General features: G+C 37.5%; 7 protein-coding genes across 7 annotated transcripts; 5 read left to right on the forward strand and 2 right to left on the reverse strand.

Moving 5' to 3' along the window:
* Positions 1-495: 495 nt before the first annotated feature.
* C9374_012485 (uncharacterized protein) lies at positions 496-3,519 on the reverse strand (the record flags this gene model as incomplete). The annotated part of the gene is made up of 1 exon (XM_044688256.1): positions 496-3,519. The coding sequence occupies one exon, from the start codon at positions 3,517-3,519 to the stop codon at positions 496-498; it is 3,024 nt and encodes a 1,007-aa protein (XP_044554127.1).
* Positions 3,520-4,012: 493 nt separating this feature from the next.
* C9374_012486 (uncharacterized protein) lies at positions 4,013-5,020 on the forward strand (the record flags this gene model as incomplete). Its single annotated transcript, XM_044688257.1, has 1 exon — positions 4,013-5,020. The coding sequence occupies one exon, from the start codon at positions 4,013-4,015 to the stop codon at positions 5,018-5,020; it is 1,008 nt and encodes a 335-aa protein (XP_044554128.1).
* A 119-nt stretch (positions 5,021-5,139) lies between these two features.
* On the reverse strand, positions 5,140-6,771 carry C9374_012487 (uncharacterized protein; the record flags this gene model as incomplete). The annotated part of the gene is made up of 1 exon (XM_044688258.1): positions 5,140-6,771. The coding sequence occupies one exon, from the start codon at positions 6,769-6,771 to the stop codon at positions 5,140-5,142; it is 1,632 nt and encodes a 543-aa protein (XP_044554129.1).
* A 253-nt stretch (positions 6,772-7,024) lies between these two features.
* On the forward strand, positions 7,025-8,041 carry C9374_012488 (uncharacterized protein; the record flags this gene model as incomplete). Its single annotated transcript, XM_044688260.1, has 5 exons — positions 7,025-7,035; positions 7,087-7,236; positions 7,504-7,601; positions 7,692-7,896; positions 7,963-8,041. 5 exons carry the CDS (start codon positions 7,025-7,027, stop codon positions 8,039-8,041), a joined length of 543 nt encoding a protein of 180 aa, XP_044554130.1.
* A 408-nt stretch (positions 8,042-8,449) lies between these two features.
* Positions 8,450-9,688, forward strand: C9374_012489 (uncharacterized protein; the record flags this gene model as incomplete). Its single annotated transcript, XM_044688261.1, has 1 exon — positions 8,450-9,688. One exon carries the CDS (start codon positions 8,450-8,452, stop codon positions 9,686-9,688), a length of 1,239 nt encoding a protein of 412 aa, XP_044554131.1.
* Positions 9,689-12,417: 2,729 nt separating this feature from the next.
* On the forward strand, positions 12,418-13,113 carry C9374_012490 (uncharacterized protein; the record flags this gene model as incomplete). Its single annotated transcript, XM_044688262.1, has 2 exons — positions 12,418-12,630; positions 12,829-13,113. 2 exons carry the CDS (start codon positions 12,418-12,420, stop codon positions 13,111-13,113), a joined length of 498 nt encoding a protein of 165 aa, XP_044554132.1.
* A 160-nt stretch (positions 13,114-13,273) lies between these two features.
* C9374_012491 (uncharacterized protein) lies at positions 13,274-15,268 on the forward strand (the record flags this gene model as incomplete). The annotated part of the gene is made up of 2 exons (XM_044688263.1): positions 13,274-14,450; positions 14,502-15,268. The coding sequence occupies 2 exons, from the start codon at positions 13,274-13,276 to the stop codon at positions 15,266-15,268; spliced, it is 1,944 nt and encodes a 647-aa protein (XP_044554133.1).
* Positions 15,269-15,346: the final 78 nt, after the last annotated feature.

Raw genomic sequence — 15,346 nt, forward strand, 5'->3', positions numbered from 1 at the left:
TATGGTTATGAATTGATTCATATGAATATTATTCATACATTCATGTTAAGACATCACCATGATATAAATATCGGAACACACAACACCCAACGTTGTGAAAATCTTCAAACTTCATTATTTTTTTTGAGAGTTGCCAAGCAGCCACCCATGCTAGGAAGGGCAAGAAAGAAAAGCCCCGTAATTGAAGCTTATATTGCTTATATCATTCATAAATCAATAATAATTCATTAATAATACACATTTTTTCGAAGATAGCACTATCTTCAAAATTTCCTTTTTAGGAAGGTGTCACAGACTTTGACAGGCTGTCATGCATATCTTGTTGGAGAATGTGTTTACGAATGAAAATACAGCAAACTCTCATCCTGTGCAAAACAAATGCGCGACCAAATCCATCCGGCAACCCGCTATGTTAGCTTGTCCAGCAACGATGATGTTTTGTAGTCAAAACTGAACCTGCTTTGGTAAAGAGCGTCTCCGCAATATCAAGACTTTTTATTTCTTGGATTTCTTGGTTTGTTTGGTGTTAGAATCCTTATTCTGTTTTCTCTTTAGTTTTTTGTGTTCCTCATTCTCGTTACAGTCTTCAATATCGTCTTTCTTTTTCTTGCCACCTTTGGTACGTTTTTTGGAGGATTGTTTTTTTTTGCGTTCCTTGTTTGCATTGGACCAGTCGATCATTTGTGACTTAATTTCCTCGTGTGTACTTTTCTCTTTCAACAATTGCTCTACAATTTGTTGCATTTCCTTCTTCACTAAATGATTGATAACATCATTGCTAATGGATCCCAATCGAGAGCGAATAAACGATCGCAAACCGTTCGATGTTGCTTGTTTGTAGTCTGCCAAGGTCAATTCATGAGCCGTTTTGTTAGCAGTGTCAGACAACGGTGATGCTTCTTTGTTTTTCAATGCAATTTCTTCAAGCTCCTTCTTCAATGCATCTCCATCAATTTCCAATTTATCACGCTCACTCTCCAATATTGTCTTTGAGGCTTGCACAAGATTACCCGTTGTCAGATAGTTAATTATTTTGTTGCTGATAGATCCTAATTTCTTCCTCATGAATTGTCTGAGAATGTCTTTGGAGGCATGTTCATAATTTTCCAATGTCACTTGAGATGCATCAAGATGAACAACGGTACGTGCCGAGACTGGAATAAAACTTTCATCAATCTCATCACCTTTAACATCTCTCAATGAGTATACATTTTGAGCCTCCAATAATTGTCCACTATTAATTTCATACATTCTAGGATTATCTGTACTTGGAGATATAATCTCTTCTCGAATCCAAATTTCCGTAATGATCTTGAAGGAGGCATTCGTAAGCTCAATTACGCTCACAATAAATTGTTCAATGTACCCACAATTTGGAAAGGTGCTCAATCGACTCTCCAAGCGTTGACACGTTCCATAACTCTCAAACTCACTCAACCAGTCAAGAGCCAAACCATACTCTTTGGTTGCTTTGATTTGATCCACCAGTTGTGGATATTTGTTCAGCAAGGTGGCAGCATCCATGGCAATACGTGGAATAATCTTTTCCCAATTCTTCTCATTCATTCTTCGTTTGTTTTCCTTTCGTACAGGTTTTTTCATTTTAGGTCCTGGTTTCAAGGAGGTCCAAAATAATTGTGCACTCACATGTTGACCATGCTTGTTCTTGGGGAGTGGTAACTCGGAATTTAACAATCTCTCTTCCTTTTTGTGGTTTAACAAGTTGAAAGAGAGACCAGAGGGTGTATTGATGTTACTTTCTTTGGGAGCGTCTGAAACACGAGTCGTGTTCGAAGAGGATTCTTGTGCAATCGATTGTAAAAGTTCCAAAAGAGAGGTCATGTCCTTTGGTGTTCGATTTTCCTCACACGCTGATGGAGGTGCAGTATCATTGGTCACCTCACTCGTCAATTGAGGAGGAGTCACAACCGCCACCTCACTCGTCAATTGAGGAGTACCCTTGACCACCTCACTAGTCAATTGAGGTGGCTTCATCTTAGTAGAATCATCTCCAGTAACCTCCATGGCCATTTCTGCATGACTCACATCCCCATGAAAACATGTCAGAGATTTTAACTGGTCAAGAATCTTGATTCGATTGAAATGGAGAAACAAGCGGTATAATGTGACCAAGTTGACTTTCACATCGATACTTGTCGCAACTTGTAATTGTTGGAGCTTGGCAAAAGTCCATCGATCAATTGCTTTGGCAATATTCTCCCCCATCAATTCATTGTATTGAATTTGATGGAATTTTGCAATTTCTTCTTTGAAATAGTCTGGCATTGCTAAACGAATCGAGTGATAATTGTATCCAGGTTCATCTGAAGGAGTTTTTCTAAATTTTCTCTCCAAATCTTCCTCTGTCCATTTTCGATTGGATTGCAAACCCATAAATTGAATGGCTCCATCAAAGAATTCGAGTAATCTCTTGTCCATGTATTTACGTGCAATTTCATTGCTGGCAGCAAATTTCCATCCATAATATCGGATAATGACTTCAAGATCATTTTGGGTAATAGAACCCTTCTCAATGATGGAGTTACCTACGGACCATGTGGCTCCTGATCTTCTGAAGGAATAGGGACAAACCTTTTCTTCTTGAATTCCAACATTTTTGGCAATACATTTCAATTCATATCTAAAATTTTCTAATGGTTGTGGTTCGAGACCCTTTCCAATGTCACTGAACAAGTATTCATCCAAACATTCCTTCTTGAATTGAATAAATTCATGTTTGAGAGCATTTTCAAAAGTTCCATGAGTGAATACTTGTCTTTTTGACAAGTATTGCATGAGCAAAATGATGTTACACAAACCCACTCGATTTCCAGAAAACCATGTTTGGTGTCTATTTGCAACACTTTCAACCTTATCATGGACAATTTTCACTCGAACATCCATGGATTGGAGTTTACCATTCATAAACTTGGGTTGTAATTGCAAGTGCTTCAATTGAATTTTAGCAAGGGAAAGAGGACGAGCTCCTGAAACAAATGAAACGAGCATTCGACTGGCTAGTCTTAACCCCTTTTCAGAGCTCCAATCACACCCATGCAACATTCGAAAAATATCAATGGGTGGTAAGATGGCTGCTTGTACCTCCTCCACGTCCACCAATTTCGATGCAGTCTTCATTTGTTGAATAGCTTCGTAAGACTTCTTTTCTCTTGCATACTTGATGAAATGTCTACAACACCAAGCTCTACAGGCACTGACATAACGTTTAACCGTATTGTATTTGAATGTTTTGCCATTCTCTTTTGGTTCTACTAACCACAAGACCCATGAATCATAGGTTTCTAAATTGATCTGAGAGCCACAAGCTGTGGTAACAAATGGAGAATAACCCTTTTCAATACAAAAACCAAGGTAATTTCTAATGGCTGACTTGTGAGTGAGTTTGGTAGCTTCTGAGAGACCAATCTTGTCAGCAGCTTCTCTAAAAACTTTTGACTCAGCCTTGGCCTTTTCTTGACCTTCCAATCCTTCCAAATTCTTTTTGTGATGTTCCATCATGACATCAAATTCTTGGCGTCTTAACCCTTTCGAGGGATCTCCTGTGGGTTTGCGAAGCTTCCAGTTTTTAGTGATAGCATGAATATCAATCTGAGATTGGCAATGTGCTGCTGCGGGTGTTGAGAAAATCCTGGATAAGTATGAGAGGTCAATAATTGAGGCTCGTTTGTTTCATTGCCTCCATGAGGTTTGTTTCTACGACCATGTTGTTTTTGAAATCATCTTCTGATGAATTGTTGCGCATTTGAACGGACTAATTATTGTCCTTGACAGGAATTGCTGGGAAGGTTTTTCCGCTAATCCCTTTGAATTCATGATCCAACGCAAGCATGAATTACGGACCACTCGTACTTCCAATATTCGTGCGCATATTGATTCCCAAACTGTGGCCATGTGAATGAACTATAAAATCTTGAACATGCAAATCCAACAACTTACAATCACAAAAAAAAGTATAATTCTCTCTTATCACAAAAATTAATTCTCTTTCATAATGGCCACTCCAGCTCAACCTGTTATTCTTGTTACTGGTGCAACAGGAACTATTGGAAAAGAACTTGTCAAATCTTTGAGTCAGAATTATGCCACTCCCACTACTCCTGTCACTGTTCGACTTTTTGTACGGGATGAAAACAAAGCCAAACAACTCTTTGAGTCTCTTCAAAGCTCTCACTTTCATTTGGAATATGTTGTTGGAGATCTCACTCAACTCTCTTCAGTGACAGTCACCAACTCGGCATTGTTTGAACATGTTGAGAGAATCTTTCTTCTCACTCCTGATCATCCCTCTCAAGCTCAAATTGAGAGTGAATTCATTCGTGTGGCTCTTCAATATGGTGCTTCGAGCTTGAAACAATTGATTCGACTTTCAGGTTTGGGTTCCTCTGGTGATGCTGATGCCAATACTTTTTTACGTTTTCATAATGATGCTGAGAGAGTCGTTCAGAAATTAATCCGCAAGCATAACAACAAGCACTCCAATCATCCAATTACATTCATCATTCTGAGAGCCAATCTTTTCATTCAGAACTTGATCAATTTGGGTGATGCTGAAACTATTCGTTCTCAAGGAGTGTTTTATCGACCCAAAGGTATTCGTGGAGAACCTTATTTCATTTCTCATGTTGATGTGAGAGATATTGCCGACTTGGCAGCCCATTTCTTGAGTGAGCCTGTTGAGAAATATTCTCCTCTCTATACTCATACTTATAATGTCACAGGTCCTGATTCACTCTCTTATGAAGAGTTAGCTCAATTGATCACAAAAGTGGTTGGAAAGGAGGTGAAAGTGGTCGAGATGGAAGAAGCTGAATATGCCTCATTATTACAACAAGTTCCAGAGTTACCTTCGTTCATGGTATTGGCCATGGTCAAGTTGTTTCAATTCTACAAGTTGAATGGTGTTTCTGCCAATGTTCATGGCGATTTCAAAATTGTAACTGGAAAGAACTCGAGAAGTGTTGAGGACTTTTTGAAGGAATTTAAAAATGCATTCCTATAAGCGAATGTGACGGAAATGTGAATACTTCCTCTTCTCCTAATTTGAAATTCATTCCATTTTCCATGTATATATAACCAATATCACATCAATATTAATTACATCATTCAGTAATAAAAACATCAATGTTGACACTTTACAGTAATATCCCTCAAATGAGTGGTGGTATGTTCTTTTACAAATTTGGAAAATTTAAACGCAAATAATGTATAGAGGTCAGAATTTCTTCGATGTACTCGTGTAATACGACCAACTGCCACGATCTGTTGGCAACCCGCTCGAATCACTATTCTTCCCAGTGAAGGGCATGTGAAAAAGCTTTCCACCTGCATTTGCGTTTTGGGAACTAGTTTCACAAATGCAAAATCTCCTCGTTGAAGACTGTTGAGTGGTTCCAAAGAAATCATTTTCGAAAGATTTCCCTTTTCAAGAACTCCAATCAATTCCTCAAATTGACATCTTATATGAGCTAGACCACAATCTACAATGGCCTCATATCCACAAGTAATTATTTCATTGTTTGTAGTGGTTGAAGTTGATAAAGAATAGCTGCAATCTAAAAGCAGAACTTTGATTTGAGCTTCAAAACTATCCACAAATAAAGAGCCATTACATCCGTAGGATTCAGAAGCTTCGCTAACAATAAAACCACTGTTCACGCATGGTCTGTCTTTTTGCCTTGTCAACTTATTCATTTCATCATTTCTATGGATTGACAAAGTTTTGAAAGTCAATGATGAAGCACTATATCCATCCTGAGTACCACTTCCAATGTTAATTGCTGCAAGTTCAGAGGGAAATGCAGTTTCTCGTTCTTCATGAAAAACTTGAATACTTTTCACTTGTTGTTCCATAAAGGATCCATTGCTGAGAGGAATTCTTACTTTCATTCCTACTCGCAACATTCCAGTCACAACTTTTCCACACAAGATTCGTCTTCCATCATTGAAATTATACACACGCCTTATTGGCATTCTCAATTGTCGTGACGAGGATGACATATCTTTCAACGCTTCACATGATCTCACTTCAGATGGATGCTTCAAATTCAATGAATCCAAGGTCTCTATCAAACTCTTTCCAGAATACCATTCCATTCGTGTTGGTGCCAAAGTGGTGTCCTTGTCGTCATGATTCAATAAATTATCATATCTATAGGCGCTCACAGGAATGAACGGAATTTGATCGACGTCATGATATCCAACCCGTTTCAACAGTTTGATGACCTCCTGTGTTGTTTCCTCATAGCGTGTTTGAGAATAATAACATTGATCCATTCGATTCAAACACACCACCAATTGACTCTCCTTAAAACCCATCGTTCTTAATAACAAAATTTGTCTTCTAAGACATGGAAGGTCATGCTCAAAATACCCATCAGTAGGATTAACAACTAACAAACACACATCACCGAGAAATAATCCAGAAATTAAATTACCCAATAACTGGTAATGACCAGGAGTGTCTATTATCGTGAACGATCGATTATTTGGAGTGTAAATACTTCTTTTTACATTAACGTGGTGGGTGTTTCCTCCAAATTCATCCTCATACATTGCTAAATACCTATCTCTGTAATAATAGCCGAATCGATTGCATATTGAATTCAATTCGGATTCAGTAATTCCACGACAATATCGGATCAAACAGCCACCGAGCAAAGACTTGCCCGAGTCTACGGGGCCAACTAAGACCAGATTAAAATAACGGCGTGGATTGGGTGGATCTGATGATGATTCTTTGTTGATCATCATGTGTAGAAACAGTTTGCAAAGCCTTTTCTTTGTGAAGAGTTTTGCAGTGATGATTCGGGATGGTAGAGAGCAGTCAAGCGGTTTTTTTGCATTTTGAAAGTGCACGAGTCATCTTGATGTATGAAATTCAAAGATTGGACATGAAACACACAGGGTGGCTTACCATGTAGATCACAAATGGGCCCATTCATGATCACCTTTATCAATGCCATGATAAAAGTCATTTCTTCTTGAGTAGACTGATAACAAAAAAATGTTCAAAAAGTAAGTGATGACAATGTAAACGTCAAAACAATACTCATCTTCTCAAATCAGGTGGACCAAGGAAGAGGTTGGAAGTATCACCAAATTGAAGAGCTCCGTTGAGCGAGGTGTTAGAAAAGCTATTGAAGAACAATATCCAATGCTCGGAGCTAGTATTGAAGATATCATTCCAAAGAAAGTTCCTCTTGTGGTTGCAAAATGGTAGGTGATGAAAAGAGGAGCATTATTGTTTTTGAAATGAAGATTAATGATTTGGAAATTATCATCTTACGATCATGAATATTTATGTAATTTTTGAAATGATTTAATTGTGCTCCCGTGTGCGAACTCGAATTTCGTACCTGATTCTATTATTTCCCATTGAACAATGAATTGTTTCTGGTTCCGATGAACATACTATCATTCTAACCTTTCAACAATGAATTCATGCAACCCATATTTTCCATACTTAAATTTTGGAATTGACAGTCCTGGACAAGTTAAGATTTATATTTCAAATAATGAGGCAAAGTTTTTCACCATTCATGACGGTCCATTCTATCCTCATCTTAAAGTATTACATCAATGTATGTTTTTATGATTGGAAAATTCAATTTTTGATCATGTTTACAACGCACGGCAAACAAAAATTCAAATATTTGGAACATTATTGATAGATCCACAAATGTTGCCTCAACTTCAAGTCGATAGAGGAGCTGTGAAATTTATTTTGAGTGGAGCAAACATCATGTGTCGTGGATTGACATCACCAGGAGCTAAATTGGACATGTCTGTGGAAAAAGATCAAATTGTTGCAATAATGGTTGAGGGCAAAGAGGATGCTATTGGAGTTGGTTTTACTAAAATGTCTGCAAAAGAAATGTAAGTACTTTCAGATAGGAACACGAATTGTAACGCACATTGTTATTGCGAATTGACAAATCACAGTAAGGAGCTCAACACTGGAATTGGCGTTGATAATATTCATTGTTTGGATGATTTCCTGTGGCATCATGTATTCAATTAGATGCTATTCGTTGAAAATAAATGATGTCCTTCTATTTTCCACAAACAATGAACTCCAGTGACTACAGTCGGTTTTTGAGGAAGAAAGGACAAGGAATCATTTTCTTGGAGCAACTGGTTGTGTTATTAATTCAACCAATTCGAATTGCTGACTGTAAATGTTGTGCTTTTGTGTGGATGAGGAATTAGAACCTCCACTTTCTCTTCCTTTTAGCTCAGGCCATAAAGGTCAAGCTTCACCTAAATCAAACCAAAATAACGTTGCCGGCTAAAACCACAGTTCCGCCCTCCAGAACTTTGTCTGTCACCTGCCACACAAATCACGCTTTAAAAGCGACTGGCTGACATGCCAAGTTCAAAACACATAACAAAAAAAAAAACAACTTGCATTACGACAATTATTGTCAACATGTCCGCATCAAACTTGAGTATTACCATCCTCATGATGATGATGAGCACCTTGTTGCTCCTCTCATTCACCAACGCATTCCAAGTGAATACATCTCTGTACAACAAACTCATTTCTTCCACTTGCAAACGTAAAATCGAAGTGAATCGAAGTGATAGCGGTAAACTCATTCGATTCGTAACCAAAGCTGGTTGCATTGATCGTAGAAACAACACTGCCATCGGAGCCGTGAGTGAAATTGAATTCTTTGCTTCCATCGCAAAATTCCCAATGGTAGGAATGAAAGGAAAAACCATTGTCAAAGTGAACTTGCCTGGTTCCAACAACGACAAGGAATTTGCCATTCACGTGGGAAGCTCCTTTGGTTTGGATGAAATTTTGGAATATCGTGAAAAGAATGGAGTCGAAGGTTTTCAACCTGGAAATGATACTGTGTTGAGATCGTTTCGATTGGGTCAATATGCTTGGACAGTCGATTCATTGACTAGAACACCATTGAATGATGCTAATACTTCATATGTGTATCAAGCAGTGGTTTCAACAACCATTCCAAACTTTTGTACTCTGAAATTGGGTGCTATGGTCACGTCAGATGTCATTACTTTCACTTCACCCAAGTTGGTCAATAGAACTGGTGTTGTGCAAGTGTTAAATCCAAGTTCTTTCAAACTCACTTTGGAAGTTAATGATATTAACTATGAAGCTAGTGATTCATTGATTGCTTTGGGTTCCGTCATTGCATTCAGAGGTACTCGAAGAGACAAACCAAAATCATCCACCCCTACTCAACGATCCATCTTTGGTGGTGAAGAAGCTGAAAAGCCAGACGATTCCTCCGATGATCAACAAGTCTCTCAATTCGATGATGATGTCTCTTCTCAATTAGGAGGAAATTTGGCAAGTCTTCCAAAAACCTTCTTCTCATTCCAAAATTTCATTTCTCGTTGGAATACAAGTGCTCCAACGGTCATTACAAGAGGTAAATTTGTTTCGACCAAGTACATGCCGTTCCAACCAGCACAAGACGGTGAAAGTACTTTGAGAGATTTTGTCGATTCAAATGCTGCATTGGCAAGATTTTACATGTCCATTACGGAGAGAGTGAATAATTTTGTGTGGGATCCTTCAGTTGGATCAAGTGAAGAGTCTTCTAATTTGATTAATAGTGCTGCTAGAAATAATGGAATGATGATGGTCATGATCATGGTCTTACTTGCCTTATTTGCATTCTTGTTGTAAATGAAGACTTGTATCAATAAATTCAGAGTGATAACACCAAGTTGTGAATTCACAATCACTTATCGGTTGAGTTGTCTCCTTTGAAACTTTCCAAAGAGAATCGTTTTCTTAATCCAAAAAAAAATGTACGCAAATAGTGAACCATCCATTGAGCAAGGAAGATGAAGAGCAGGCGGGTTTTTTCATTTCAAGGATTACTAAAGAGAGGCAGCAGCATGTGGCTTACATGCACAGGAAGTCCAATATGTGTTAGTTCTTAACATCTTAATCAAAATGTCCAAAGATGTGTATTAATAAATCTGTCACTGACATCTGAGCGAAGGGGCTCAGGTTGTGAAGGGAGGTGAAAACAGTGGATTAAGTAACATGAATGGCTACGGCCATATCACGATGAATGCACCTCATCCCGTCCGATTTGAGAAGTTAAGCATCGTCGAGCTGCATCAGTACTGAGGTTGGAGACAACTTGGGAACCTGCAGTGCTGTAGCCTTTTTCCTTTTCATTTTCTATCCATTCTTGAAATGAAAACATAAATATCTTTGTTTTTCCCACGCAGAATGCACAGTGTGGCCAAGTATTGTGCATTGTTCTTGGCCGGGATGTTAATAGATAAGGTGGGAAATTTGATGTTTTGTCTCCTCAAGATGTCACTATTCGAGCGAGCATCGTAGTTCGAACCATGGTGTTCAGGTAGGCGGATTCACAGAGAACGTTCATACATATGGCAGCAACTCTCTTTTACTCCTTTACCCAGAGAATGAAACGAATTCTCTTGTTGGTTTGGACGGGATGCCTGTAAGGAATAATACAACTCTCCCGCTACAACCTTTGGTTTCGATACAAGCTATCCTGAAAAAGAATGTCGGAAGAAGTTATTATGTTAGTTAAACTCCTGAATGTAATCCGCTGTAGTCTAATGGTTAGGACACAAGGCTCTCACCCTTGAGATCCGGGTTCGATTCCCGGCAGCGGAGCATAATTTTATTTTCTCTTTAGGTGGGCGCTCTCTTTTTTATCAGAAAAATGCAGCGAGTTGACGATCTTTCGCTGTTGTGTATTTTTCTCAATCTGGAACCCAACGATCTTACTCAAACGGTTGCTCTTGTTTGCAAACAATGGTATATGATCTCGTATCGGAATGAAATTTGGAGGTTTCTTTGTTTTAGTATACATGCTCGGAAACAAATCTACTCGCGGTATGATAAAACTCATCCCGAGGCGTTTTTGAAAAATCATTTAATAGATGTTGAAAAACCTGTTTATTATTATAAATGTAAATATTTTGAAAAATCGTTGAACAAGGAAATGAGAATTTTGAGAGCAGGATCGTTGATTACGAGCATGCAAAAACCATTGTTGATTAACGATAGCTCAATATTGAGTTATCAGCCAGCATGTTTATATGAACCTAATGAGTCAATGAGCTCAACAAAACCAAAATCAGGGACAAAAGAGAAACCTGCGCAAAAATCAAAGAAAAAAACGAGCCAACAAAGTGTACCGTATGAGTTGCTTACAAATATCACAGAAAACTCTATAAGAGAGATTTGTAATTTTCAAGAATTGATTTGTGTGACAGAAAGCAATGCATCATTTTTTGTTATCAATCTTTGTGAACAAACTCATGAGCAAAACAAAAAGAACCATGTTGTTTATGCTGTTAAACACAAGTACGTGCTGAAGAGGCGACAAAAATGGGAGTTTCATTTATGCAAACACGGATTGTATGTTCCAAACCATTAAGTACATCACACGAACCGTTTTGAAAGAATGGTTCTCTTTCAATGATGAAAGATGGCAAAACGGTTGCAGTGACCTATGCCTCAATATTCGGTTAAAATCATTGTACATAGGAATGTCTGAATAAGAGTCAAGGTTTTCTAGTATTCATTACTGAAGTACTTGGAGAGTTTAGCAATTCTTTAGACTTCAAATAAATTATTTTCAACAATTGAAGTCTCGGATACCATGTATCGAACGGTAACATTAATAGCTTGCCATCATATGGTCGTGTCAGTACAATGGTAAAATAAAAAATTACACAATCAATATGAAATCCCTCATTGATTGCTACAAATTTGATGTCATTCACTGGAATAAATAATATTCGAGTTTTAGAGCCATAAAAAACTTTCTTTTCGAGTTGAATTCCTTTCCCTCGCAAAATGGTCATTGATTCTTCAACCACACTTGTCAACAGGCAATAAATAATATAAAAAACGAGCATGATAAACGATATAGAGAGAAGTGAGACCCTTTTTAGAACAAAATCAAAGTAGCCATTGTCATGTCGAATGCTCTCTTCACTATTGGTAGTATCGTGTGTTACAAAATTATGTATCAACAAATACAGCACAAAGACAAGAATCAATTTCACAAAGGTACTTTGTATACTCTTCCAAGGTGAGCATTTTAAAGTAATTCTTCGTATCAACGTATTGCCATTCCGTTCTTCCGATTGTAAAGTTCCCTCTACATCCCTAACGCTCAAAATTAATCCATCTTGTTCCATAGAAATATTATTCTGACCATTTTTTCTGTCCATCTTTGAATATTTTCATAATATATATCTACATGAAAATACTACGTCGACTATTCAAAAGTGTATTTTTATGTATTTTGACTCGATGACGTTTCTACTGCCGAAGAGAATATCGCATATTTTTTCTCTTGATGACGATGACTCATCGTTAGGTTGTAACCAACGAGATTGATAACCATCAATAAAATGAGCCAACAAACGTCTTCATCATCAACAAGAAAACAAAGCCCACCACCCGAATCTGTAAAGAGAACTCAGATTTTATATCCAGTTTATATTGACAAGAATAAATCATTGAGTGAAGGGCGAAGGATACCAAAGGAAAAATGTGTGGAGAATCCGAAGGCTTCTGAGATTGTTGATATTTGTGAATATTTGAAAATTCCGTATGAATATGAGGTAGGATTAATTGATGATTTTTCATCATCATGTATTCATGGCTTGATGGTTAATGTATATTTTTAATGTTGGATTGAAAATGCATGTTGATCCACAATTCATCATTCACTGAAATTTCTTGTTATTATTCATCACACGTTTTGTTAATATTCATATGCATCGGAATTGTTGAAATCCATTATTCCACGATGACATCAGCCAACAAAACGACACCCTCAAGAACCTTTTGAGTTTGGAAGAGTGAGAGTTCTATTGAAAAAAGATCATGTTCCTCAACTTCAATGGAAAACAAAACAAGATCTATTGATTCATATTGCTTCATTGATTCCTAATCTCCAAACAAGAATGGCTAGTAAGGAAGAGACTTCATCATCAACAACGGGAGCTGCATCCTCTAGCGCCTCCACCACAACAACATCGACTGCCACTAAATCAGCAGGAGGTTCCAAACAAAAGTCAAAAGGTGGAAAGAAGAAGAAATAAATAAATGGAATGCACAATGTCTAAAGCATCTAGATTATGTTTTTTAAAGATGAAAATTTGGAACGAAAATGATTTGAATTCAGAGCTGTGAGAAATGGCGCGAACGCTTCCCGCCTGCATGTTACATTTTCGTTCCAAATTTTCTTTTTTAAAAAACATAATGATGAAACAACATCTCTCCACCCAACTCAACAATAACAACAACCACACAGCATCAACCTATGAGAGTAGTAATCATAATGGATTTTCAAGCAGCAGTAGCATCATGTCAGGAAATGGATTGATAAATTCAAATTCGTCGTCGGTGCCCATTCATCCACACTATCGGGAATCGCCGTTAAGTATTCCGAACTCTACAACAATATCACCTCACTCCTTTCAGGGCTGGATGGGAAGTGAGGCCAATTATATGAAACAGAATATCGGACAGTCTGCTCTTCATCATGCTGACTTGATGTATCAACCAACATTTCATGAAAACGATCATACCATAGGCCAATTTCCAGATCATTATGTATATAAAGAACAGCTAGGATTTTCAATAGAACAAGAAAAACAAAAGCTTCGAGATATAGGGCAATTTAGAGAACGAATTAAACAAAAAGAGATTGCCCAAATACCGTCAACGTCTCCACTGTCGCCTCCCTCCGTATCAACGCACAAACCTCCACAATTTTCCTCATTACAAAATCAAGATTTTGATAGGAAATTTAAGAAGGATACAGATGAAGAGAAAGACCCGCTCAATTTTGAATACACATATTCGTCACCTTACATGATGAACGAAGAAGGAATTAAGAGTGACGGTAAAATTCCCGATGGTGTATCAAACCAAGGAGGACGAGAAAACTCTGTAGAATTCTTGTCAATGAGAATTGCGGCATTGGAAGAAATTATTGAAATTCAAAACAATGAGATTAATGAATTTAATAACAATTCCAAGGGAAAAGATTCAAAAGAAGATGTGTTAAGGAAAGGAAAACATTCTCTTCAAATTTCTTTAATCAACAAATGGCGTCACAAAGTTTATGCCCTTTTAATACAAATGAAAATGAGAGAGATTGAATTGGAAAATGCAAAAAAAGAGTTTCAACAGCATGAGGCGGACCATGAAAAAGAAATTAAGCAGTTAAAATATGAACTGACTCTCTCAAAGCACCGAGAAAAGGATATGAAAGCATCGGTTAACTATTTACAAGAACAACTGAAGCAAGTTGATACAACTAAATATATGAAAGAAATTGATCGACTGAATCGAGAACGAGAATTTATGAAACGAAAATATGAACAAGATCTGAAATTGCTAAAAGACGACAGGAATATGATTGAAGAACAACGTAAGTTTTTATAACTATTTTACAGAGAAACCATAACAACCACGTATGTAGAAAAAACGAAACAAGATGAAACGAAACGAAAATTCGAAGAACTAAGTAAGGAATTAGAAGTCGTGCGAAAAGATTTTGAAACGAAATGCTCTGAAGTAGAAAAACTGAACCTTTCATTAGTGAGAGCTGAACAAACCATAGCCAACGAGCTGTCTGTTGTCAAAACGTTAAAGTCAAAATTAACAGATTATCAACAACAATCTGATCGAGAAAAGAACAATATGGTATTCAATGCAATAAGATTGAAGGATGAAGAGCTCACCCGACTCGAAATTGAACTCAATGAATCAAAGAGTGAAAATGCAAAATTAACTTACAAACTTCGACATTATGAACGTCTGTTGCAAGCAGAACAAGAGAGCAGACACAAAGAAGATAAAGAAAAGTTTGACTATTACGAAATGAAGCTTGCAGCTAAGGAAGAAGAGCTTAAACAACTGAAGAAGGAGCGATCTTCTCTCTTACTAACCATTCGGCATCAAGAAGAGATGCTTGAAAACCGAAGAAAGAAAGAAAGAGCTCAGCCCATTCAGCCATCAGCAAATATTGATGTCAAGTCAAGTTCAATCATTCCACGAGAATATCTGTCCATCTCGAACAATTTAACCTCTCCCAAAGCGTCACCAAAGCCTCCTATCAAAGAACCAACAGTTATGAGTAGCACTACCCCAAATTCCCAACTATCAGAAAAGTTGAAAGATTTATCCTCTTTGACGAGAAAGTTTTTAGAAAAATCTTCGCAACAACTGGACGATGAGTATCTGTAGTACAATAGTCCCCAAAGATTAACCCCAACCTTCCAAATCATCATCAAATCCAATCCCAAACTATTCCACTAACTAGGC

This window comes from Naegleria lovaniensis (genome assembly GCF_003324165.1).
Source record: "Naegleria lovaniensis strain ATCC 30569 chromosome Unknown tig005, whole genome shotgun sequence".
In the NCBI taxonomy this organism is placed as follows: domain Eukaryota; phylum Heterolobosea; class Eutetramitea; order Acrasida; family Naegleriidae; genus Naegleria; species Naegleria lovaniensis.